The sequence below is a fragment of the Neopsephotus bourkii genome, unplaced genomic scaffold, assembly GCF_033783945.1.
Source record: "Neopsephotus bourkii isolate Nb327-2 ecotype Australia unplaced genomic scaffold, CSIRO-AGI_Nbou_v1 NB_1638, whole genome shotgun sequence".
Taxonomy (NCBI): Eukaryota; Metazoa; Chordata; class Aves; order Psittaciformes; family Psittacidae; genus Neopsephotus; species Neopsephotus bourkii.
The window spans coordinates 4506009-4533737 of record NW_026902113.1 but is presented as its reverse complement, the minus strand read 5'-3'; the positions used below and the strand labels follow the sequence as shown (position 1 = coordinate 4533737).

The window sequence follows — 27729 nt, the reverse complement described above, 5'->3', positions numbered from 1 at the left end:
TTGTCATTAAAACAGAAAAAAAGAACCGGTAAAAGTAGGAAAAATTAACAGCATATCTGAATTATCTACAGCAAAAATCCACAAGCTTGTATAATATCATAAAGCTTGTATCCTTCTCCCTTTAAATATTTTATTGCAACAAGGCATGGCTCCAATGGTTACACTACAAGTAGATTCTTATTTAGTCAGAATACAGACTGCAGCCAAGTTGCACACAAACTCAGATTCACTGAAGATCTATGCTTAACTGTATGACAGAAAAGAACTGGCTTTAGTTGTGAAAATCATTACATTCAGTATGACTCATTCTGTTCAGTACATTTCCTTACATTAAGATGGACCGTACTCTATCTATGACTTCTAGAAAGAAAACTGGGAGGTAATGGTACAAACTAGGACTTGTTTTGAAAAAGAATACAGAATATTCAGAAGATGCACTCAAGATCTACGTCTCTTCTCCAGAAATTTTAATTCACTGTAAGGCAATAAAATATTGTCTTCAAATGTGAGAAAAAGACAGTACCATAATTTAAGCTTCAGCATAAATGAAGTATAGAAACACATTTTTATATATGAAACACTTGTTGACTAACCAACAACATTATTGTAGCTCTGCTCCCTCTTCCTTGCATGGGTAACTACTGCAGTGTAAGCAGCACAAACATGGAGAAGCAGAAAAGTATGTGGCCAGCTCCAGACTATTCACCCAGAATTCCTTCAGCAAGGAAAGATGCATCTTCCTTAAGATATTGATAAAGAATATAAATTTTAAAATGGTGAAAAATCAGACTGTCAGTTTAAATCAGGAAAATTTACACATGTGCACTTATTCCCACACTGAATTATGTAGAGTAACAGCATGATAACTTTGACAATTTTCTTCTTATAAGCAGTCTTGTCTTGAAAGTGAATTCTGTTTCACTGGACTCTCCTGCTTAGAACAAAAATTATCCCAGTATCCAGAATCCTCAGGTGTGACTGGAATACCAGATGAGACTAAATCTTCAAAAGTCAGTAATGTGAACTGAGGCTGATTAGGCTCCATGGACCATACCTACAGAAAATACATATTAGTATTACATGAATCAATACATCTCAGTTTTCTTCCTGCAGTACTCCCTGTCCAGTTTAAACTATACATTGCTTACTGAAAAAAAAAAATAAAAAAAATTCAGTTGAGACCAATGTCACTGTCTCTAATTTAGGCTACACAGTAACTAATGGAAGTATGTAACAGGCCACACAGAAAAAGCAAGCTTTTCTTAGAAACTCAATTCAGAAAGCAGAAAGATGAGAGATACAGAATGCTGCAAATACCACAGAGCAAGTGGTTTAAGTTCAGAAAAAAGGAAGAAAACCATTCAACAAACTCTACTTCATTCTCCAGTAGACATGATTATTTGAGATAATAGCATGAGGGTTTATTCCACTAGAAGTGTGTCTATACATACTCTTTTAATACCAGCAATCACTGTGGTTGTGCATACATCTCTCAAACTCTTGCTATTTAAGGAAAAAAATGGTCACAGTCAACACAATTCCCTGTGTTAAACCCAGATTAAATGTAGACTGAGATATGAGAAATGAGTGTGTCACAGTCCCTGTGTTAGTGCCATCACTTCAAGAAAAATTACATTTCAAAGAAAAAAGGGTCTGTTTTTTGTGAGCACATGTTACTTTGCTGCCTGCCTGCTGTATGCTATCTGTAAGCATAATTCTTTCCAGATAGCAAAGCTCCATGAATCCAACATGCATATAGCTGATCCTTCAGTCCAGGGTTGTGACAAAAAGAACGCCTTGTAGCCTACATAGGAATTATAAAGAATTATAAACTCAGCTATCTTTCATTGAGACTTGCCTCGGGTAACTGTCTAGATCTAGGTTAAGAGTGCAGATAAATGTTCCGTCTCTTCAAGCATGTAGCAGTCAGCAGCAGACATTTTGTCAAGATTCTTGACAACTAGAGAATTTAAATTATAGTATGTTAAAGTAACAATTGGTCTTTCCTGTGACTTGTAGCCACTTGCTATCAGGTTGGGAAGAAAGCTCTGAAAGTCCATAAATAGGACATCACAAATTATTCCTTTGATGGCACAGAGGGAACAGAAACAAGTACTGACATCTTGAAATAGTTGCATGATGTCTACACACTGTTTTTTTTTTTTTTTTAACTAAGATGAAGAACACCTTTTCCTCTCGACACATCTAGTAATACAGAGAATCCTTTCTTACCATTCTGCAAAATTTAGAAAGACAGAAGGCCACTTTTAATTTCCTCCACATTCATGTCAGAGTCATGAAAAAGTATTTTATTTCCATATTGGGAATTACAGAATGCTCACTTGTCCTATTTAAAATGACCTTCTTTTCAGTGATTTGAGCTAACGAAATTTAGGCCATCACAAATTTGTCAGTGGACAAGTATGCCTTTGAGACTCTTCTTGATTCAGACTTCTCATCGTTAACTCCGGATGACTGTTCTTTCTTCGATAATTTTAAGGTGTGTAACAGTGATGGTGAAAGTCAACAAAACACCTGGACTTTTGTAGAAGACTTAGGTAATTGTCCTTAGAAAAAATGGCCACCTTCTTTTCACCTCAGACAGATATTTATCAGTATTCCTGTAGAAAGGATGATATGCAGCACCACTGGCAACTTAAATATGTCCCCTCAAACAAAATGCACATACTTTCTTAAAGAATATTTCAGCACTGATGTACTACAAGAAATCCTCAAAGGTAGTTTTTACCTGTTTTTTTCAACCTAACCAATACTTAATTAAAAGGTCTGCCTCTCTGTACTACCCATAAACACAGACTCAGACTTTATGACCACGATAGATGTGTACATGACCACTTTCTTTCTTTCATCCATGCATATACTAATTACCGTTTTCTAGCTTCTGACAGAATCTTTTTATGTAAATAACAGAAAACAATAACCCATTTTCTTGTGAGCAACTAGAACACTACAGACAAAACTGGCAGTTTGTCACACTTCGCTTTGCTGACTGGCTATTTCAGCTACAACTTGCAAGTCTGCTTCAAATTTGACTTTTATGGCTATTTTCATGATCCAGGTCTTTGTTAAATTACAAAGAAAATCCTGAAAAGCTTGTAAGTAGCTTTGTTGCTTCTCTCAGTAGACACACACATCGAATGAAGACTAGCACTGCTGTTCCTCCCATCTGTTGGTTGTTGCTTGTCTCAGGGGTTACCTTATGATAATGGTGTTTGAAAGATGGCTCTGCTCTGGGACACATGTACTGACAAGTCCCCTGTAAAATCAACTTGGTGAAGTGCTGTGACAGGTTAGCTGGTTCACTGTCTCCATTTCCCTCTGCAAAAAACATCTTTCCCACGTAAGTACTATCACGCTGTGACAAAAATCACTTGATTTACTGTTCAGTGAACATGCTGAAACACTAACATACACATTCCAGATTTGACATTATCTGTCACTGTCCTCTGAAAGCATTTCTCCTTCTCATACCTGTCCTGAAAAAAGGCACAACAGAACTAGAGGTTCTATTAACTCTGGTTAATACTATGCTTAAGATAAGCTTTCTCCTTGGCCCTACATCTGAGATAACACACTTTTAGCTACAGCATCAGACTAAGATCATGTTCAAGTGATTAGTTACCAAGAACTGAAAACATTTTGTAATTTCTTACATCAGAATGCTTCTGTACAAGTCCCTCCTGTTTCCCAAGGGCCACTGCAACGTGATGATGGTCATCTAACCGGGTTTCCTAGTAAAGATGAATAATAGCAACATAAATGTGTTTTCTTTACTCTGTTTCCAGCAAAGACTACAAATGCTTAGAGTATGGTTCAGAAAAAAAGCAGAGCATAATATAAAATACTGTAAAGTAATTGCATTCAAATAGCAATAGTCCTTTATAGCAGTGTATTTACCTTGAAATATTTTACTTGGTTTTCTATTAATTTACTAGGGTAGAAGACTGAAAATAAAGAATGCTACCTCAGGTTTGATGAAATCTAACCACTTTTACACATCATGCACATTTCTAGAACTTCCTCAAAAACAGACTATGAAAATTATATGTCTGATCAAATGCAGCTGAACAATTTACACAGTTCTAAGGTGCAGTGCTTTGTGTTCATCTAGGTGGAAAAACTGTTACATCCAGTTTTTGGTCATGTATTTCCCTCTTTCCTTTCATTTCCTGCATGTCCAAGACTGTAAAGACTGATCAGAACAGAGGATATAATACAGCATATTCAGCAGCACCCTACATTTGAAGTCAGAAGTTCCACCTCATTCACTTCAGATATCCTTTGTGATCACGAGGTTTTTTGCATCTTACAATAAAATATAACAAACTATGCTCTTCATCTTATCTTTGCTGCTTCAGAGAAATAAATGTAAAGCCCAGTCAAATACAGGAGGGAAGGAGACTTCTCCTGGTCCCCACCAGCAGCCGGCAAAAGCCTCAAGGCATGGAGTTAATGAAACATCCTGAAACCACAAAAACCAGCGAATCAGCTTGCTTACCTATTCATCTGGGGATACTGCTGTACCAATTTTACACAATAAATCCAACTTCTAAGTGGAAACAGACGATTAAACAAAAAAGAGAAAGAGGACAATCATACAGAATACCTCTGAGGTAGTTTGTTTTGTTAAGATTCATCTCTATAAACCAGCAAACATAACTGATCAAAATTCGTTTTGCTCTGCACATAACCAGAGTATTACCAGAGCTGTTCAAGCTACAGGCACAAGACATATGACCTCATTTCAAAGGCTCAGCAAAGCGATGTGTCTGGGATTCAAATCATTCTGGATTCGCTCAACAACAGAGAGCTTATGAAGAAGTTGTACCTTCCCAGCAAGCAGAACTGATTGCTGTGTGAATCCAGTTGGATTAAATGGTCTTAGAAGTAAAAGTTTTCATTCATATTTATTCCTGGCAATACAACAGAATTAACTTCTCTTACTGAGGCTGAAAGACTCTGTTATAGTTGCATACCAACAGCAATTACTAAATATGTTTCAAATCGATCCAGGTAACCTCAATCTGAAATACATATTCTGAAAGTAATGTATTTGCATATAGGCAAACAAAGCAAATATTTGTTATTACTTGTGTAGCAGCTCTGATGCCAGGTGATTCTTAAAACCAAATGAGGTTTAGGATAAATTAGGTGCTTTCTTTATAAACTGGCTATATCCAAAATTGAGGTAGGGACCCAAATAGAAGGGTCTTATGTCTCATTTAAGATTCTTCTTTAATATAGACTCCAGTAAATGTTATCCAGTCATTCTTCCTGACTAATGGCGCAAAACTGGGACCAATAAAGAAAAAATCATGAGTACTTAATATTTTGCAAATCAGTAATTAGGATTCTTTTTTTCCATATATCAGATGTGCTACAGACACCTATCTTTCACCTTTATTAAAATTAACTGGTACTTCATTCTTGTTGCAGTTTAACATAGCAAGTCACGAAACATCATAAAGCCTCCCCTCTGGCAGGGCAGTGTAAGAAGCTGGTGTCCTTGACTTGGTACAACAACTAAAATATCGGTGTGTTATCAACATTATTCTCATCCTAAATCCAAACCACGGCACTGTAGCAGCTACTGGGAAGAAAATTAAATCTATTCCAGCTGAAGCAAGGACAATTCTGTACCAGGTACTGGGAAAAAAATGAAATCTATCCCAGAAAAACTAGGGCAATTCTGTAAGTTTATTTTCTTCAAAGGAAGTAAATAGAGCATGCAGAATTACCCCAAATCTACATTATTATCATCATTGTTGCATCTTAAAATAACAATCTGACACAAATACTGTATTGCTTTTCACTGGGCTAGCAAAATTTCTGTTACTAAACAAACTCACCTTAATAAAACGAGGAAAAGTGCACACTGCCTATGTGAATAAAACATATTAAACACATCTTAAAATTAGATTTATGCTTTTAAATGAAGTTTTACTGTTTCCTTCTCCTTCCAAAAACAGTTGCAGGGACTCTGCCTAGCCATCTCTAGAGTACTACATGAAAACAGGTGCCTAAAGCTAAACTGATCCAACAAGATCAAACAGCAAGAAACTGTTTCTGAGCTACTGTTGTCTATCCAAGCTCAAAAATACGTGAGGAGCGAAGGAGGGGAAAGACACTTCGAACAAAACTAGGTAAAAAATCTCCTTGGAAAAGGGGTCACAGTCAACTACACAACAAGGCAGTTCATTTGGTGTTTACAATGAAATAGCAGAAAATTATTATTTACATGCTCACAGAAAATTCTCTCTGGTATGAACATGCTTTGCTCTTGTGAACAGTTTAGGGTGTCTGAACAGTGTCAACATTGATTTGCTTCGATTCACTAGTACTTCTCCTGACCTTTTAGTATGACAAGTATAATATGGTAGATCTTTTTCTAGTCTTAATGTTTCTAAGTTGCTTTTTCCACTTTGCATAGTACATTCTAAAGGATATTTCAGAATTTTTATGTAATTTTAATGGATAAAATCCCCTTTGCTTCCCTGTTCTGTTTTTGGTAAATTAGAGTATTTTTAAAACTCAAATAAGACAATCCAAAACCATGTGTTAATTGGCTTTTAAACAGCCTTGCTCTCTTTGATCACCTCCTATTATAAACATATAGGAAGACCTGAAAAGTGAGGTCATTATATTTTTTTATTTGGTAAAAAATGTTCCCTCAAGCAAACTGAGAACAACAGGGAACACAAGGAAAACACTATACCAGTAATATGGAATCTTACAGGTGATTCTTACAGATTTCTCTTGGTGACTCTTCAGATTTCTCAAAATCAGTAAATTATTGTTTTCAGATAAGAAGCTGTTTCAAGAGCTAATGATGAAATTAGAAAGGACCTTTGTCTTTGATGGGCACAAAACTAAAACAAACTTGGGAGAAGATCAAAAAAGGAAAGTGATGCTTAATTTTAGGTTGGGGATTGGTAACTGAAAAACTATTTTTTTTCCAATTTCAGGTTAATAATTGTTGATATTTAGATTAAATTATATTCTAATTGAGCTTGTATTAAATGAAACTTGATAATAAATCCATTCTTTGTAACACTGCAAACTGCCTTGTAATAAGGCTGCACTCTTGGGAAGCAGAAGGGCAAGCATGGAAGAGGAGACATTCCTCAGACAAAAATTAAATTAAACTTCTAGCAGTAATTACAAAGTAATAAGGAAAAATCAAATAATAATAAAGCATTTGAGTATGTAGGGAGCTATCTACATCATCATCTTCAGGCTATTTTAGTCAACCAGACACAGGCATGTCATCAAAGACCAAAATTAGGATTTCTAGAACTCAATTGATAGAAGTAGATGTTTCCTTGACAATGGCATACTGTTAGCAGCAATACAGAAAGCATTCTGATAAAATGCATGTCACAGTCTTTCCCAATTTGCCAGTCTGCAATTCCCCATTAGCAAATTTCATGACATACTCAATTCCTAGAGAGTATGACAATATTAGTGAGAGAGCTGATTTAATATGGGTAGGCTTTTAAAATAGCATAAAACCAGATGTGGCTAAGAAATACTAAAAGGAATGAACTGTGAACAGCTCAACTAATGCTGTAAGTTAAATCTTATTGGTACGTTAATTCTTTTTTACTACATGCATAGCATACACATAGTTTTGACTCCTACACAGAACAAGCATACAGCAGAAATCTGTCATTTAGACAGGCTTTACTGGAATTGTTGTCTACAAAAATGCAGATATTTTTGAAGTATAAACAGGTATTGTAAATTACTCTTTCTGGAAAATGCACTTGTCTACACACCAGCAGCACAAACTTGCAGCAGACTGGAACAAGGTGCCCTTTATGGACAATTTTAAGTGAATGTCTTTTGCATTTCAACCTTTGTTTTAAGCAGCTGATTAAAACACCTCTGGAAAGTAGAGAAATGGTATTATGATTTATTAAATTTTTTAAGCTTGGTTCCTTAGGGTAATGAAGTAATTTGAGGTCATTGTACAGAATCACAGAATCAGAAGGTTGGAAAAGAGTCTCAAGACCATCAAGTATAAACACTAACCAACACTATCAAGTCCACCACTAAAACATTGCTCCTGTTAGTTCTTTCTCTCTCTAACCTTTAAACTGAATTAGATGCTATTGATCATTTCCTACCAAATCTAACAGGATAGATGTTTAGGTGATGTCTTAATAACTTTCAAGAATAAAAAAAAAAACACCCACAAAAAATAAACCCAATGTTCTGATAGAAGGCTGAGCTCAAACCAATGTTCCAGTTAATCAAAAACAAGATTTTTGCATCTCTCCATTCCCACAGACAGCAGCTAACCAGCACACTAGAGATTCATACCCACAAAAGTACATTTCTACCAGTTTGCATGGACAAGTACCAAGAAACCCAAAGGAGCTGAAGACAGCTCCTCTACTTCAAACATTTAACATAAACACTAACTAATGGGGTTAGTTACTCACTAGTCCCATTCTAGACCAACTGTTGAAGAACTTGAAAATCTTAGACACTGTTCACAAATCAGGTCTGCATATGCTTCAGTGAATTTCCTGAACTCCCTAGGATGAATTTCGTTGAGTGCGAGAAGTATATTTGAGGAACATAAAAAATAAAGAGCCATTCCGACAAACAAACCTTGGTGGTTTTGCAATCATCAAAAATATTTTAAAATGCTGTGGATTACTATCCCAAGTTTTTATTGCTGTATGTTCAACGTGGTGATACAGAACAAAGGTGTAAAGATGCAATAAATAAAAAAAAAAGTGTGATGCAACCATATGGGTGTTGAGACTGTTTCCTATTATTGAAAAAATAAAATCGAGTATTTCTTACTTCAAATGTCCACTCTTCTTCTTCATCTCCATCCAGAAGCATTTTTGTCTCCTTATACACATTCCCTATTTCCAGTTGTAGTGGGGACACATTAAATTCAATTCTTTGTAAGTTAAAGCCAATTCCTACTCCAATAGCCTTTAAGAAGCTTTCCTTCAAGGCCTAGAACACAGAATAAATGTATTTTAGTCATACTGGCTGTTCTCAAACTGTTTTAGTTCTGAGCAGCACTAAAGACCAAATAAATTTAAGACTTATACTACTGTAAATGTGAGGGTAGAATGATGAAATTACCAAAAGAAAAAGTTACCAGTGTTATTAATACCTTGCCTAACTTTGCTGCATTATAATGAATACGCAAGCAAAATTACCAACTGTACACACAGATATGATCACTTTACCTTGCTCTGGGTATGTGTTTAAAATGATAGTCATATATCTTTCTAGAAAACTCAGCTGTACAATTGTTCTCAAAGTTATTATAACATTAAAAAAACCCACTAAAATATCAAATTAAAATAGTATCTCCAAAAGAACAAGACACTATAAAAAGTATACAATTTTACTATAATGAAAATAGTAACAAAACATATCAAAAGAAAACATGCAGATTATAGCATTACAGTCTTTAAATAGAGAAAAAGAAACACTACCCAGTGCCGATGAAACATATCCAGCTGCATCCATTCATTACTCATAGACTTGATTACACTCCACTCTGTTTCAGTAAACTGTCTCTTCATGATATGAAAGAAATTTGGAATTGAGCTACTGCCTGTAAATTTTTCAGAGATAAGTTTACAGAAATTTTATTTACAGAAATTTTAACAAGACTAATAATAAGAGTTAATAACTAAAAGCAAATTAATTACCTCATATTATTGCTCTAGAAAAAACTCAGAAGAAAAAACATTATGAATAATCTGAATTTATATAGCCTCAAAGCTGTGATCCTGATGATTGTTCAGGACATGATAAAAAAAACTCCACTCCCATAACAGAATTACTGCATTAAAGTGTGAAATGAAAGTAAAAATTATTACGTATTTTCAGCATTCGCTAAAAAACAAAGTATTTAACCAGTATTAATATATTAGAAAATTGCATTCAGCCACAAAATCAGCACATACAGTCTTTGACATCTGACAGCTTGATCTAGTGAAATTTTATAAAACAGCATGCTGTTTGTCAGAATTCATCAAGCTATTCTGTCTCCTGCCCTTGCTTGTTGAGAATATAAGAAACTTTTTAAAGCACATATAGAATACAAGATCCAACACTTATCACATGATATTAAGTCTTTTGGATTATTCTGAAAGAAAAATGGGGGTAGGGAGATGCCCATAATTACAGTGAGAAAGATACCAAGGAAAACAAAAAACACGAAACACCAAACCTACAAATCTTTGGACTAAATTTAAGACTCCTCTAAAAACAAGCCCGGCTGTGTGGCACTGCAGCAGCTCTTCAGGGGCTACACCACTAGTCTAAATTTACTTTGCAGAAGACATGACAGACTGTGTGGTTATACCGATGCATGGTATTTCTACAATATACTGGAACCTATGGACCTTGTTACATGCATGGCTAATCACCCACAGCCTATATCATTAATCAGCATACCATGCAATATGCCCAACAGGGCTTACAGCTAGCTAAACAGACAGTGGCAAAAAGCCATCTATTTTATTTAGTAGGGATAATAAAAATCTGGATAGAGACAGTTCGACATACTGAGACAAAATTTTTCATAGGTTATGCAAAGCTTTTATTAAAATGTTGGGTGTATTCAATCCAAAACATAATCTCCCCTTCCGATACCACACTACTCTTCAGAACCCACCATTAAGAGATTGCCTAACAGAGATGCAGATTTTAACCCTAGCTCCACCACTGATTCTGTGTGTGACTATGGGCAAGGAACTTTCTCTCTTCACAGCAACGTTCCCCATCTTGAGACAAGGATAAGGGTATTAACTCTTCTCTACAATGTGGTTGTCTTCTACAGATACCTAAGCACTATACAAAAAACAGGCATTTGCAACAGTAGTAACTGGTCTGATCAAACTAATGTCACACTAAAGCACACATTCAGGTTTTTCTGACAATTTCTGTATCATACTCCAAAGTGTAATCTGACATACACAGCACACATGACATGGCAGTGACATTTCAGAGATACCCTTGATTTCATCTATAGACTAAAGTGAAGAAAGCGTCTTAAGACAGGTATTTTGTTGACAGTTGCAGTAGCCAGCTAATGGAACGATCCAGAACAATCTAAGGAGAGAATTAACCTTACTCTCTGAAGAAAATGATGATGCTAAAAAAGAAAAGCAATCACAATGTCAAGCATATTTTGATCGATTACAAAGGCAAACAAAATACCCATCTGCTTACATAATCCAACTTCCCTGAAGCAATGAAAAATAACAAAAAGAAATTTTTCAACTTAGAGAAGGGTCACTGTCTTTCATCTCTGAGTTTATATGGCCAATTTTATGAAAAAGTAACTATGCCGAGACCTGCTCCAAACAACTCGCTTCCTTATTTTTCTCTTTCTCAAGTATTTAAGACAGCAGTGGTGAGCCACCAGCCTCTCCAAGGGCTTCAAACTACAGAACATTTAAGAATGTCCTAATGTACCTTTTCTCCTCCATTACTTTCAGAGTTCTCCTCTTTCAATAACCCAAAGAAGACTATCCAAACTACACGACCTTCAGCATCCAGAGGCTCTTGCATTATCAGCCCTTCTGCCATCCAAACCTTATCACACATAGTAAATACACTCAATACTGAAAACTGTTTAGTATACCAAATGTATATTCAAACCATTCTGCCTTTTCCCTCCTTATTTACCCCCTTTTTGTCCTAGGTTTCTTCAACTGTCCAGCTACTCTCCTTGATACTTATGTTCAAATTTGCACAGGAATTTCCCCCCCACTCTAGCCATCCGTTACATCCCTCCTCTGAAAAACTCCAGGAATGCCCTCCCCTCTCATTTTCTGATTAATACAGCACAATTGCTTCTCTCAGGAATGGATTAGAGTAGCCAGGACTACTACTCTCCAGACATTTCAAGCAGTACAGCAGCCTGCCTGGTCCATTTCCTCATATTTGCTTCAGTATCAAAGACAGATTCACAGAATCATGGAAAAAATTAGGTTGGAAAGGATGTCTGGAGATGACCTGGTCCAGCCTTCTGTTGAAATCAGACCCTTATGTCAGGTTACCCAGGGGGCTGTCAAGCAGAGATTTCACCCCTTCTCTGGGGAATTTACTACAGTGTTTTCTTGTTCTCACAGTGAGAAACTGTTCTAATGTGGATTATGCACGGTATACTCTACAGGTGATCATCTGAGGCACAGGGCAAGACCAGGGTCCTTCACTGGACAACTAAACTTCCTATTCTGATGATAACTTTCAAAGAACTTTTTAACAATTTTTCCTGCTGTTTATTGCCTACTCTGTAAAATTTAAGCAAAGAAAGAAAAGATATGCCTTAATATTTCAATGATTTTTGTGAAGCCACAATGTTTTCTACAAGGAGCATACAAAGATCATGTAACAGAATACAGAAGAAACTACAATGCAACTTGGAATTCTGATAGGAAATAAAAGCAAGACAAAGAAGTATTTGTAAGGGTTATCAACCAAACAAATTATTCCTAAAAAGTACTTTTAAGTTCAAAGAAAGTTCTCAAAAAAAAGGAAAAATTAAGTATGAACAGGACAAGCATGATGAAACTTATTTCAGTAAAAACATGAAAAAAAGATTCTCTGAAGGAACAAATGCTTTTACTGTGATGAACACACACAATCCAAATACTTCCAGAAATACTTTGTCTTTACATTGTCAATGATCAATGATAAAGCCAGGAACTCATTGAAACTTATGCAACTGTACTACTGCTTCTTTTTTAACTCGCAATGGTAAAGAAAAAGATTCCTTTTAGATATGCCTACGCAGGTTGTAGAAAACTGCACATCTGATCTGTCTGTGCTTCTGAACATCTACACACTAACAAGCTCCAGAGCAGATGCCACACAGCTGGGTACACACAGTACCAATCCAGCACTCCTTTCCCAGTGTTTAGGGTTATTCCAAGAAACATTTAAATCCTGAGCCAAAAAACTAGCAGGGGATACAACGATGTGGTAAAATGTAATTGAAACACTCAAAAGTGCATTTCAAGCATTCCTTCTTGTAAGCCATTTCACAGTTTCTGAAAAATCAGAATTTAGATTCTAATTCCAATAAATCCAATATACTTAATCTTGCCGATCTCAGTGGCAAAGTGAGACTCCTGTAACACAATGTGCTTACTTCAGAAAAAATATATTTATGTATGCAAATTACTCATTTAAATTGGTGAGCACCAGGAAATTGCACAATATTTATCTGACTGAGCATCTAACCAGGTGGGGGTTCATCACTGAAACAGAATAAATTAAATTTTGTGATTTTAGGAATACATAAGAGATAAGACATGCTTTCATATGAGAGTTCAAAAATAAGCAGAGTTGGTAGCACAGAAAAACAGGAAGCTTGTTCCACAAATGGCTTATGATTAATGTGAAAAGATACGTACCCCATTAACTATTAAAACTCTTTAAAATAAGTCACTTACCTTTTGCTTATTTAAGAGAATAAAAATTGTGATGGGAGTAGATGTATGAAAATAGTGGATAAATCATTTAAAAAAAAAGTGGTGTTTAATTAATGGTTTAGATTCTATAGGGAATTGAGACAGTGCATTTCAGCACACAGAAAAAACAAGCCAATGGCACAGAAGTTATTAAAGTGACAAAGGGTGGGAGGGTAGGGATGAGATTTTTGAATTAAACATGAAATCAAACTTGCCTGGGTTGCGGGGACTAAAGAAAATAAGCTCCATGGTGACTGAGAGTTTTCTTGCTTTTAAAGTTATTATATTGACTACAAAATTATTGTATTGACTACTGTAAGTATTCTGTCAAAAATCTAACAGTATCTCTTTTCGAAACTGCCCTCTATTAATACCTTAAGAATAAGATTTTTATTTAGTATAGAAGCCTAATCATAAAAGTTTTTTTAATAAAGGCTTTTTTCCTTTTCAGAAATGCATATATCTGTTCAGTCATAAACCAAATAACTTTACGATAAACCTTATGAAAATCTAAGTTAACAACTATGAATTTTTAATGTGGAAATTCCTGCCACTGTAAACTTTAAAATTACTTCCAATGCTTTGTATAGATACTTCTTACTTGCATATGCCACTTAATTTCCTAACTTACAGTTAGTATACTGCTCAAACTGTACATAGCTTCCTTTAAAGAGAAACTGGGAAACTAATTCTTTGTAATACTCATCAGAACTATACTGCCCTTTCTCTCACTGGACATTTTCATTTCTGTATGTTTTTATAGTTCACTCCTCACCTTTACACTAAACATATGCATTCTTTCTTCTTGCATTTGCTCACAATAGATAATATTCTGGAAGCATTTCTCTAGTCTACTGTAAACTCCACACTTGAAAATGTTTTGTTACAGACCATGACATCATTTAAATATTGGAAGCAGGTTTTGTTTTTACATTGGATCATCTTGCTGAAAAGCAAGACAGTCAACTAGAAAACTCTATTAAATTTGACCAAAATGTACTGCAGCTTCTTTTCATAACACCCAATCAACTGACAAGAATTTGTCCCAATATCTGACTGCCTAACAAATACAAGCCTTTATGTTCATTTGCATTAGAACAAAATTGACTGAATGGTTTAGCTGTTCAATGGCCTAACTTTAAAACTCCTTTTTCCCTAGAATATGCAGAGCTCTGCCTCCACCCCATAACATTCAGTAACTTGCTTCTTATGGAATAGCAGCCATAGAGGAAAAGCATCCAGCAAATCTCTGATCAGTTAGTGTATAAATTAGTTTGATATTCACAAGGTAGAGGTTTTGTCCGTGAGACCAGGATATATTTTCATTGATTATTCTTTAATTTACAGACACTTATGCCTCACACCCCATCACATCATTATGCAGATTTGAAGTCAGAGTAGTTCACAGGAATAAAAATATGTAAAATTAACACAGTGGTGAAGGCAATTGATTTCTTACCCATATAATGGTATTTTTCCCTGCTAATATCTTTATACTGGTGGTTTTTTTACAGTGTTACAAACATCAGGTCTAGCATAAGTCAGCTTTGGTAATACGTGTACCTAACAAAGGTAATAATTTTCCTGTTGTACCTGAAGTTACCATAACCATTATATACCTTCTCAAATATAGTGACTAGATGACTGACCTTCCTCACTTAGTTTTTGCCAGTTTTACAGTGTAAAAATTGTTTTGGTCAGCTACAAACTAACAAGTTTATATAGTGACATACATCCAAAACTATGGATATGGAAAGCTAAAAGCTACTACTGGCAGTTAATTGATCAACTAAGCCCCTGGAAAAAAAGAAACCTCAATCGCAGAATATTAACAGACTCCGACTGCTTGAACTGCATGAAAGAACCAGGTCAGTGATCAAGAACTAACACCTAATCAATATATATCAATTTACTTTCAGATGGCAAATTGGTGAAGCGACAATGTGAAATGTGCTACTGAAGCAAAATGAGCTACTGAAGTATGAACAGATCAATCTACTTAATCATGTGAAACATGGGCTAGCTATAAATCCTGCAAACTAACAAACTGCACAGGATTAATATGTTTTGAGTCCCAGACTCTTGGGCTGACAGTCCTTTTGGTGTAGGACACAAGCCATATTTTACGATATTTTACTATCTCTAGGGGAAACCAAAATAAACTAATCCAGAGAAAACATTTTTTTCTGCAACAGATGCCCAAATCCTAACTGTTTATTAATATCAATGAACCCTTGTACAGATGTTTAGAAACTGACAAGACAAATAATTAGCTAGATAAATTACTCTCTTAGGAGAAACAGACAGAATGAAGCATGTTTTTAAAATCTATTATCTCACACAGCTTGGATTTTCATTCTGGGTCCCCTCCACTTCCAGCCAGTATCCTGCAATTCTTCCAACATCCATGCTTGCCATTTAAGGACTGATGATATGTTCTATCTTGGCATACCTCAGAGAAGCGGCATTAACTTTAAAGTGTCAGAAAATGTTGAGCAATTTGTTGAATTTGTTCAGCGATTTGCTGAATTGCTCAACATTTTCCAGACTGTAAAAACTGAAAAGTCATAAACAGACTAACATAATTTGGTAATGTTTGATATTTAATCTGCAGTTAGAATTGCTAGATCTCTGCAATACTAGAGAAACTGCTAAGGTTTCAATCAAATTACTGTGATTCGGTCCAACAGCAATGATGCATAGCTACACAACCTGCCCTGACAGTCAGTGTTAAACAAAAGAAAGTAAAGAATCAGAATGGATTACACAGCTCTACCTCCAAAACTGCATTAGAGAAATTACAGTTTTGACAAAGAAAAGTCACAAGCTATTAAGTGGATACCTCACACCTGCTCTATTTACAGACAGGTAGTATATGATCTGAAATAGGTATTTGCTTTTTGTCACTGCTCTGAATCTAAAAAAAAAAAAAAAAAAAAAGGCAGATCTTCTCAAATTTTGTCCAGACTCCAGCACACTCTTACATGTTCTATCCCAAACATTTAACTGTAATACACACTTGCCATTGAAGGGCTTACTGACATCATCACACCTGCGTGCCAGGGCATGGTTTTAGCTTGCTTTAGAGGAAAAAACATATTTAAAAATAAACAGGTCTTAATCACTAAGATGATTCAGGAGCCTCGAGTCCTTTTGATGGAATGTACTTAGTAATAACTAAACAGTAATGGCAAAAAATATAATGAGCAGTAATAAAACAAGAAACCCCTTCTTAATTTGTCTACATGAACAGCTATACCTTTTACTTGCTTAAGCTCTTTCCAAGACATTGTATGACCACATCTAGCACAGCTTAAAACAGCCACAGTATTTCAGCAAAGAGGTAAATTACCCCATGGAAATGGCATTCTAATCAGTTTTTCATTACAGAATATATGAAACAGTTAAAGCAAGCCATTTTGTCAGAGCAGCAGGAACTCCAATCCCTTTCAACATTCATTGAGGTTACAATGCATCACACTAAAAATAAACACAAAACCCCAAAATCTAAATAAATATCAAAAAAGATTTTATTTTATAAAGCCATTAGGGTTGTGAGGACACAACTACAGATGTTAAAAAGAAAATGTCAAAAAAGTCAAACTTGCTCAGATCTCTTCAAAGGTAACAGCCATTTAGGAACATAACATGTTTTAATGGAGCTAAATGATCTTCTGTTGCTCTTTAAAATTACAACAAATATCTCAAGATGTTGCTAGTGCAACAGCACCTAGATATAAGGTACATGCTTGACCACCTATAGCCTTACACTACAGTAGTATTATCAAGCCAGCAGATCTCAAACATTTTATGAAATGAATTACTAGAGGACCTTTCTGCACAGAAATATTACATTGACTGACACCTCTGACAATTAATCCTTTGCTTAAAAATAAATATTTTAAAGGAAATCTACCATTTCATATCATCTACTATTCCCAGAAAAAAGACAAGCAAAACCCCATTACTATGAGGATGACCACTCAATGTCAAAACTGGATCACTTCATTAACTTTGTTCAATTAACTCTCACACGATACAACATATATGTGTGTGCATATACATGTGTATATATACACGTGATTTGCATATATATATATGCATACATATATTCAGTGTTGCTGTTAGATGCATAGTCAGAAATTCCAGCAGAAAGGAGATGATGCCCACCTTCTATCTTTGTATTGAATCAGGTACACTAAAACTAAATTATCCTCCTGGTATCACTAATGGTTGCTACTGAACAATAAAAGTATTAAGATAATAGTAGGAAAAAAGGGTAGATACTTTAGGGGAAATATGATTATATGAGAGTATTCCCATCTCTAAGAAACTAGCACCACTGCAGAACCTGGGGGTCCATGGGGATCTGCTTGGTACTTGGTATACAATGTTATATTGGACAAAAAATGAGAGGGAGGGGGAGTGGAGAAATGCCAGTGCTCAGTAACTAAGTAGTCTTTATCTTCCACATGAATTTGACTATGTGATTCCCACTTCCTAACACCTCCTTGCTTTGACTAACGCAATTTTCCCACCTTCTCTCCCCCCCCCAGGAAGCTGTGTGACCTTAGAAAACAAGCTGATTCAAGCCGAGATGGTTTCTCTGAAAGAGTCCAATGATAGATCTCTCTACTAAATTAGGTGTTTGGTGTGGAACTGGTCCTCAGTATTGAGACACACACACTCTGGCACTATGTTCTTCCACATCATGATATCCTGCTGCAGTAATGAAGCCACTGAACAACTGAGCTACTCGTGATGGCCAAACTCAGGACACTGTGCAGAAGTATGTCCCAGAACATGAATCTCACAGCCAGATGCTGTAAAAATGTCCCTTATTTTCACACTTAAAACATCCCCACTTCTGTGTATAGACTGCCCCCCCTTTCAGCTTCAAAATGAAGTAAAAAAACCTCTGCAAGTTGACATAAGTATCAGTGTCCTATCTAATGACAGCAACCATGTAAGAACATACTTTATAAAAACCCTTGTAAAGCCATTTGTTTGGCTTGTCAGCAGCTGAAAGACCCACAGAGAAGAGAGAGCAGTCAGCTAGTCATTCATCATGTCCTCACACATCCTTCTCCCCATCAACACACAATTAAATTGTTGCATAGCTCCAGATCAGCCACTGCAAGAGCTTTTACCCAGCTAACAGGGTATATAAGAAGAAATGCCAGAGGAAGATTAATATATTGTAACTGACAAAAGCAAAGCATTGTCCATAACTGAAAAAGTGATGAACTTCAATTGTCCACTGACCTGTATCAGTTATATCTACTTTTGTCGACACCATCTCCAAGTGTTTATCGTTTTTACTATGTTCTATTAAATAGGGCTTTGCTAGGAAGAAGATCTATGTATTCAATAGAAATCCCAAAATTTTAAGGGACAGGAAAACTATACAGGGCATGGAACAATATTTTAATACAGTAGAAGATGGGATTTTTCATCAAAATGCAACACAGCACGTAACTCCTAAAAATTACAGCACCAACCAGATAGAAGGCAAAATCCCAGCTACTGACAGAAGTAGCAAAAGTCTCCTGGTACTAAAATTTCCTGAAAACCTGACATGACAACCTCACCTTATGTGAGGAAAATACAAAAATACCTTCTTAAAAATCAGAATTTTTCTTTGAAAAGAAATACATCAGGGAAACCCAGTTGAGGGGTGGGGTTTTTTCGTTTGCTTGGTTTGGTTTTTTACAGGCATTTTTTCCTTTTTTGGTGTTTCGAAGGGAAGATGTTAAATATTTAATGCATATTTCTATCACTTCAAAAGGCAGACTAAAAATCTGCAGGTCTCTAAAACATTGCCTTCTAACCTAAAAACTAACAAGAGCTCCAAACTGTAATTCTTGCACAGACAACATCCAAACAAGCTTTTGACAACACAGAGTAAAGATAGCTTCTATTTTCCAGCTTTTGCAACAACTCTGTCTGTAGAGCTGAAGCTATTGCAAATGGGCAGTGTTAGAAAAAAACTCCTCAAAAAGCAAATTCCTAATATGTACAGAAAAATAACTTCAGGCCTCCTGACACATCTTTCTCCTAGACTTCCTTAATTTGAAAGCCAAAGCTGACTGTAATTAGTGTGGGCTGAGAAGTGCTCTTAGTTCTGTTAAAAAAACGCCCAACAAACAAAAAACCAAGCAAACAAAAAAAACCAACCCACCCCCAAACCAAAATAAACCCCAAAGCCCCAAACAAACAAAAAAAAAAAAAACCAACCAACCAGAAACTTAATTCTATTTTGCCTCTCATTCTGAACGTATAGCTTCATTTCCCAAACACCAATTAAGGAATAAATTGTGGTTATTGTAAATTCAGTGTGAAGGATATTTCAGGAAAACAGAAACAACAACAAAACCACTCCCAACCAACCAAAAGAAATCCCAAACCCAGAGAAGCATTCTTATAGTTTCCTTTTGTTCTACCTCTTATTTTTACTAAAAGCTCCTACTTTGTCAGTTTTTATTGTTAATTTATCCCTCATTTTAAACATATTTATTCACCAGAAGTTCTTGTTCACTGTTCTACATTTTGCTATCAGTTTCTATGTTAATCCCAATGAGTTTATGTTTTCCTATTAAAAAACAGTCATCAAGTTTTTTCTTTCTAAAAAGACCATTTCATCTCAAAAAAAACACAGTATCAAATTTTCCTTTCACAGTTTATCAAGCATTGATATTTAATCAATTACCAGAATGTGCCAGTGTTTTTATAAATATGGCACAATTCCAGCTTAACACAGTGTTGTAATTGTGACTAAATAAAGCACAATAAAGAAACTCCTATATAATATGTATTCTTTAAGAGCATGTTTAAGATGGCTGTTTCTCCCCATTTTCGAGTAGAACAAGAACAAAGAAATTCCTCCCTGTTAGCTCAGTATAAGGGCATATAATCACTGTGATCTGTTAGTTCAACAAGGAAATTAGATGTTCTAACACTACGTAACGTCTAAAAATGATGGTTTTGTCTTTATAAATTAGTCTTTATAAATTCTGACTTCCATAATTAATTAAAAGTAACATTTAACCTAAATCCTTTGTTTCTTCATCCCAAACACTGCATCTACATAGCTAAAGCTGTACAATAGCTAATAATTTGGCAATTATCTCTTGCAGCAGAAGATTAGATGCTGATTGCTGCCAAGAGATCCACTGAAATACACCAGTAAAACCAAAGCCAATTAAAACTTTGTGTAAGGTGAAGTTAAGGCAATATAAGGACAAAAGCACCACAAAGAATAATCTCTTTCAGCATTTCTTTCTAGCTCAAGAAATTCTTATTGCAAAAAAACAAAAAGCATCAATTAAGAAAAGTTCAAAAATACTTAAACGTGGCTGCTGGATAAAAGACATGCCAAATATCTTGACTATGATGTAGGTGTGCCTATCTCTCAAATACAGTTTATGATTACCAAAAAGAAACACACAAAGTTTAGGGAGAGAGAGCTATCCTCCAGTAGCTAGACTGAAACATGGTATTTAGCTTATACTCGTGGGACTTGCATACTCTGATTCATGTGTGACATCTCTCTGAAGATCTCTTATCTTTTATTATCTCACCTCAATGATGAAATAATAATAATAAAAAGAAAAAAGTGAATCAAGTTCTGTTTATATTTCCTTGCCTCAGGAAAAAAAACCCCAAAACATTAAACAAGCAAAACAAAAAAAAAACTAAACAAAACCCAAACCCGAAACAAGTATTTTTCAGACAAACCAGTGTTTGTACATGATAACCTACTTTCTTAAAAAAGCATCCTGGGAACTATTTTTAGATTGAATTAATTTTCTGCACAATTCACATGCAGAAAGTTTATCCTTTTGTGTCTTTTAATAAGCAAACCTAGCATACACCCAAAAGATTAATGAGAAAAGCTAATTTTATTGCATGTCAACTATTTAATTCTGGAATGACATTGAGATTGGAGATGACTGGATCAAAGCAACTGTAATGCAATAGGTAAGAAAGATTGCAGGCTGATCATGAAAGATCAGGAATGAACTGTTGATTTACTTGCTTTTCTAATTCCATCCAAGTTAAAAAATGCATTACTGTAAAGAAATTCACTCTTGAACTTAAGACCTAAATTTTTGGGTTTTTTTTTTTAATTCTCACAGCAATCTTTATTAAGCTATGATTATATCCTAAGTCTCTGAAAATGTCCTCCTTTACAGAGTTTAAGTGACTGGCAAATCAGCATCCCACACACCATTCAAATCAAGTTGATAGGTTGCAAAACTGCTTGTCCATAAATTACAGGTCAAATACATTAGCACAAGCTGAGTTTTCCCCACCGGAGTTAATAGTACTATGAGAATCCTTCTCATCTCCTTCCTGAATGGGTTAAAATAATTTCATATGCATTATATCTCCTGCTAAATTATGTCCACAATAACTTCATTGACAAATTTACAATACAGTGTGCATTTTCCCAAGTGACTCAAGAGTTCATCTTAAACTGATCTAAAGAGAAAAAAAAGCCAAACAGAAAAACCTCAAACAAAAACCCAAAACCATTGATCTCAGTAATTCTTCAAAACCAAGTAAGTTGAAAGCCAGATTTAAATCTACAAAACTAACCTGCCAGATGACCAAAAGGCAACAACACACAATACCTAAAGAGGACATCTTCCTTTTCTATCATCACTACATTATATAGTTTAATATCTGAATAGAGAGAAAAAAGGTGACAAACTGTTACATACCTGTGGAACTTTTGTAGAACTGTCTCTATCTGCACTGCTAAGAATAGCTTCTTGTGTGGTCTGCCTTCACCTATGAGGAAGGCTATGTCTTATAGTAATTTCATTTTTCAGATTTTAATAATGCAGCAAAAGTTATATAGAAAGAGATGGCTTCTTACTGTTCCTAAGTACAACAAAAATTGGCAGCACAGATTAAGAAGTGGTGTAAATTGCTTATGTGCAGGTCTTCTTGTTACTTGCTATTACACAATTTAATAACCTATTTCTCAAAACTTCCAGCTGCATGATACTGTCTTGTATATTCGCACTGCGTATTTTGTTCACTGGATGAATGATAAAGGAGTGTAAGAACTAGAATATTAGAAACCTCAATCAAGATTCTGTTGGGTAACATCAGAAGATGAAGTGTATTTAAACAATCATCTGAAAACAAAACAAAACAGATCTACTGTAATGTACTCTGTGCAAAGGGAACTCTTTGTCCAGAGAAAGATTTATAGTGGACTCACTCTCAAAAATATAATATACTTAGAAACTACAGAGCAAGAGCACCACTCAGTGGAACTATCAGATAAAACAATATTGTCAGCCTCATATTCATAGCACAGCAGTAAAAAGAGGTCCAGGTAATTTTGCTAAGACAAAAATATTTCTCAAAAAAAAAAAAAAAAAAAAAAAAGGTGAAAATACTGCTAGCTTTAGTTCATATTACAAAGACTATAAACATTTAAAATTCTATCCCTAATATTGTTAATTTGCTGGCTCACTTTCACACATAAAATTACTAATTTTTATTACTATTCTACTTCTTTTCCAAAAATACAAATTATAATTCCAAAAAGGAATACGTATAGACATAAACAAACCCTCTTTAAAAATTGGAACCAGGAATTGTTTAATCTGTAAATATTTCTTTAAAATACATAATATGGAAAAGAACGGCATGACCAGATGCTGACACACTTATGACAGTTATTTGTCCAGATCCATGTTGTTATTTGGAAATCCTAGGACAGGCAACTAAAAAGCCACATGACAGAAGCAAAAATAGCAACCAAAACTTGGTAGGATGAACTCAAGAGCATTTTCCTAAACTTAGCCTGCTAAAGTTGACGTATATACCTACAGCCTTTGATTCTACACCTTCTACAACAGCAGTGACTACGGACACTGAACAAAGAGTACACACAGACACAAGGTGGAAAAACCTTGATCTGTTCTGATGCTGCCAGTAGATTAAGCAGTAGATCAATGAATATTTGAGTTATTCACTATTTAATTTCACATGAGAGAAATGAGAAAGGAATAATGAATAAATAACTAAAAAATACTAAAAAAAAAGAAAAAGGAAGACGTAGACATTATATTTTTAAAATAAAGCCAGCTAATATTGAAGTTAAAAGATTTTTTTTTCTATTAATTGGCAAAGAACTAAGAATATGTCCCCTTACAAAGTTGAATGCATTATGGAATGGAGAAGAACAAAAGAGGGGAGAGAATGGAGAAGCAATAAAAAAAAAAAACAGGACTCTAAAACTAAACATAAAATTAAACCTCTACTCTTCACAATTGTTTCCTACTTTGAGAAGTAGAGTGTAACACATTTCGTAAGACTTGTCAGCTGGATATTGGCAATGTGTCTAAACTGCCAGCTACGCTTCCAGGTGCATAAAATGAAAGCAGAGGATGAGCTATCCCTACCTCATATATAAGTGACTTTATTTTTTCATTTCCCAAATTTTTCATTTCCCAAGAAAAACTTAAAATAGGAACATTTAAAGGTTTTGATTTTCACTATTCACCTACTGAAACTGGAAAGCTTTTTAAATTGAGTAATTGAGTCCTGCTATGCAGGGAGAAGGACCTGGGGGTGTTGGTCAATGAGAAAATGAACATGAGCCAGCAGTGTGTGCTCACAGCCCAGGAAGCCAACTGTATCCTGGGCTGCATCAAAAGAAGCGTGACCAGGAGGTCGAAGGAGGTGATCCTGCCCCTTTACTCTGCTCTCGTGAGACCTCACCTGGAGTATGATGTGCAGTTCTGGTGTCCTCAGCATAAAAAGGACATGGAACTGTTGGAACAAGCCCAGAGGAGGGCCACGAGGATGATCAGGGGACTGGAGCACCTCCGGTAGGAAGACAGGCTGAGAAATTGGGGCCGTTCAGCCTGGAGAAGGCTGAATGGAGACCTCATAGCAGCCTTCCAGTATCTGAAGGGGATCTGTAAGGATGCTGGGGAGGGACTCTTCATTAGGAACTGTAGTGATAGGACAAGGGGTAACGGGTTAAAATTTAAACAGGGGAAGTTAAGATTGGATATAAGGAAATTCTTTCCTGTTAGGGCGGTGAGGTACTGGAATGGTTTGCCCAGGGAGGCTGTGAATGCTCCATCCCTGGCAGTGTTCAAGGCCAGGCTGGACAGAGCCCTGGGTGACATGGTTTAGTGTGAGGTGTCCCTGCCCATGGCAGGAGATTGGAACTAGATGATCTTAGGGTCCTTTCCAACCCTAACTAATCTATGATTCTATGATTACGAAATCTTGGGGTAAGGCCTTAAGGCAAGCCTAAAGTGTTTCCAGAGTACTGGGCCTGGGTGTTAATTTTTAACAGTAGGCTGCATGGCACTGGGTTTTAAATCTTTGCCTAGAACAGCACTGAGGCCACACAAGTATCAGCAATGTTTGCATGGCGTCAAGGCCTTCTCCATCAGCAAATAGGCTGAGGGTGTGTAAGACAACAGGAGAAGAAACAGCTGGGACATCACTATGTTTTGTTTTGCCTGGGAGAGGTATGATAAACACCAGCCTTGAGCTTAATCTGATATTGGGGCTCTGCATTACTGCAGTCCCTTCGGGAGTGTACCTGTTCCAGCATAGCCTTACCCACAGGCTGTTACAGTTCCTGCCATGAAATATACAATTGCTCTGATGTGGAGTCCTCCACTGGCTACAGTGTGGCCTCACATGCTCACCACCTTTAGACTGGGGGTCTGTAGTAGACATAACAGATGATTAGACCAGTAATTTCTGTGCATTTTAGCTAAACATGCCAATCCAAAAATGTACACTTGTAATAATCATTAAAACAGTGTAAAGCAACCAAAAAGGAAGTTATCCTGTCAAGGTTTATTTGAATCTTCACCCTAATATACAAATTATTTCACAGCATAAAATGCTGGGAAATTTAGTATTATGAAGAGAGATTTTGTAAGAATACAGCTCTCATGGTCATATGTGGTTAAACATTTGTGGAAGTCTCAAAAACTAAAATTACAGTAAATTGTAAATCCCAGTATGTTTGTTGTTTAAACCAGCCATACACTGATGAATATTTGTGAACTAAATGATCTTCATAACACTGTACTTAAAAATACATTTTGCTACAATTCTGATTTATAATTTGGGTCCCGAAGTTCACTAATAAAGTTACGTTAGTGAAACATTTCATACAAGTAAATAGGCCAACAGCTAGTTAGTGGAGTTTAGTCTTTCACCAGGGGCACCTCAGATGTTTCCTCCTCATGATCTCCTCTCACTGGGAATTACTAGTACACAGTCACAACAAAACTCCGATGCCAGTCTGCTTACAGTACTGGGCCTTGTGCTGACACATGCAATGTCCACACTTATGGGACAAAGGAGTAACACTCAGAGATTATAAATTTTCACAGAGATTGGTCCCACTGTCCCTAGTTGGAAAGCTGTCCCTGCTTCTACCCAACAGACACCAAACCTGTAATTAAAATAGCTGCAGATGCCAATCCTGCCAATATCATAGCAGGATACATGACCTTATTTTTCCAGAGTTCTGCTTTCCTAAACTGGAAATATATTCATATCTGGTGTAACAGAAAACCCAAAATAATCTATGAGGAGTGCATTTAATAATTAAAATAGCAAATATACAATATGTTCATACTCTCTCTTCTAATTACACTATATTCCTAGGACACAGGTTGGTTCTTTGGAAAACGCTAAAGTATTCAGCACTTAAGCACTAGAGAATCCACTTTGGTCACCATAATGCATTACCTGGCAAATTAGTCTTCATAATATCAATGCCAACTTGAAGCTCAGGCTCAGCTGCAAGAACTGCATAATCTCCTTGATGAGAGACATTGAAGTTGTAATTCGAATAGATACTGAGTACGTTATTTGCCAGGAAAGGTTTTCCTTTCGATGTCCTTTGCAAGCATATTTCATTCCAAGGTATGCACAACTTCTCTGCAATTAATTTCCGCATCAGCAGGCGACCAGCCTATGAAATAAAGGGAAGCAATTCATATGGAACTATTATGCTACCTGCAAAATATCTGTGGTTGCTACAAAAAACACTTTATTTTATAAGTAGTTTTATTATTGCTAACATAAATTAAGAGTATATTTTAGCCCAATCATTTAGATTTCTTTAATAAAAGCCTGCGCCAAGTAAATTTAACGAAAAGAGTTCACTAGACTAAGTACAGAATACATTTGTTATCACTATTAGGACAGAGACAACCCAATAAAAAAAGTTATCCCAGCCTAGAAGAATCACATAAAATAGTTCCTTCTCAACCTTATTTAGGATACTTTATTGCACAGATGAATACTTTTTATACCACACTGAACAGTAAAACTGTCTCAACAGCTTTCAGTACATTCATTAAGTCACTTTGGCACTAAATGAAATGCTCAACATCTTAAAGTGACAAGGAATTTCTCACAGATAAGTAGCATTAGTCTGTATTATGCCACGCTGTTATGCGAGGCTTAAAACCTGAATTACGTAAAACAGCTTTACTTTCTTACACATTGCACTACTGTCTTCGTGTATGTCTCCTACTACACCGGTTTCGTCTCCTAACTTGGTATCATGACATAAACCTTGTCAAGTCTTTCACAGTAGCTAGCAGACTGCAAACGTCCTCTCTTCCTCCTAAGTGAAGGTGTAAGTAGAACATTCTCTGTAAAGCAGTTACTGCTCTGAAATGCCCTTGCAGGGTGTATTTTCCTATGAGAAGTACTGAATTCACTGAGACAACCGCGTTCCCAGGGAGAAGGGCAGGTCCCGGGGCCATGAGCGGCGCCAGAGACGGCTCCCAGTGGAGTGGTCCCGGGCAGCCTCCGCCACATCCCCGCGAGCAGCGCCCACAGCAGCGGGACAGAACAAAGCGGAGAGCCCCGGACGCTTTGCATCCCGCCCATGGACGAGCTCCGCCAGCCCTGAGGAGGAGAACCCGCCCCGCGCCATGTCCCCCCGCCCGCATGTACCAAGGCGGCTTTGGCATCGCGGGCAAAGACAAACTGGCCGATGCGGTCCTTCTCCTCGGGCTGCACCAACCGCGCGGCCAGCAGCCACTCCTGGCGGCAGGGACGCCAGGCGGCACAGGGAAAGGCCCAACGCACGCTGCCCATGAACACCGCAAAGCGACAGAGCCGGGCGGGCCACGCTCCCCAACGCCGTCAGACAGCAGCGCTGCCCTCCCGCTTCCCTTCACCGCTTTAGGGCCGCCGTGTCCACCCAGCCCAAACCGCG

At 36.4% G+C, this 27729-nt stretch overlaps 1 protein-coding gene across 2 annotated transcripts; it reads right to left on the bottom strand.

Annotated features, from left to right (window-relative positions):
• Positions 1-27695, bottom strand: AASDHPPT (aminoadipate-semialdehyde dehydrogenase-phosphopantetheinyl transferase). 2 transcript variants are annotated; one of them, XR_009728651.1, is made up of 7 exons: positions 27465-27695; positions 26244-26469; positions 9492-9613; positions 8839-9000; positions 3675-3752; positions 817-1054; positions 4-247 (listed from the first exon to the last, which is right to left on the bottom strand). XR_009728651.1 is itself a non-coding variant. In XM_061374607.1 (6 exons), the coding sequence occupies exons 1-6, from the start codon at positions 27606-27608 to the stop codon at positions 884-886; spliced, it is 903 nt and encodes a 300-aa protein (XP_061230591.1). In that variant the 5' UTR covers positions 27609-27695; the 3' UTR covers positions 1-883. The 2 variants fall into 2 exon arrangements, 1 of the variants encoding a protein (XP_061230591.1); XM_061374607.1 differs by having other exon boundaries at positions 1-1054.
• Positions 27696-27729: the final 34 nt, after the last annotated feature.

Coding starts and splice junctions, on each gene's coding strand:
- AASDHPPT (XM_061374607.1), bottom strand. CDS start 27,608: ATGGGCAGCGTGCGTTGGGCCTTTCCCTGTGCCGCCTGGCGTCCCTGC. Junction 26,470..27,464: donor GCGATGCCAAAGCCGCCTTG/GTACATGCGGGC, acceptor TTTATTTCATAG/GCTGGTCGCCTGCTGATGCG. Junction 9,614..26,243: donor TATGAAGACTAATTTGCCAG/GTAATGCATTAT, acceptor AAAAATTTACAG/GCAGTAGCTCAATTCCAAAT.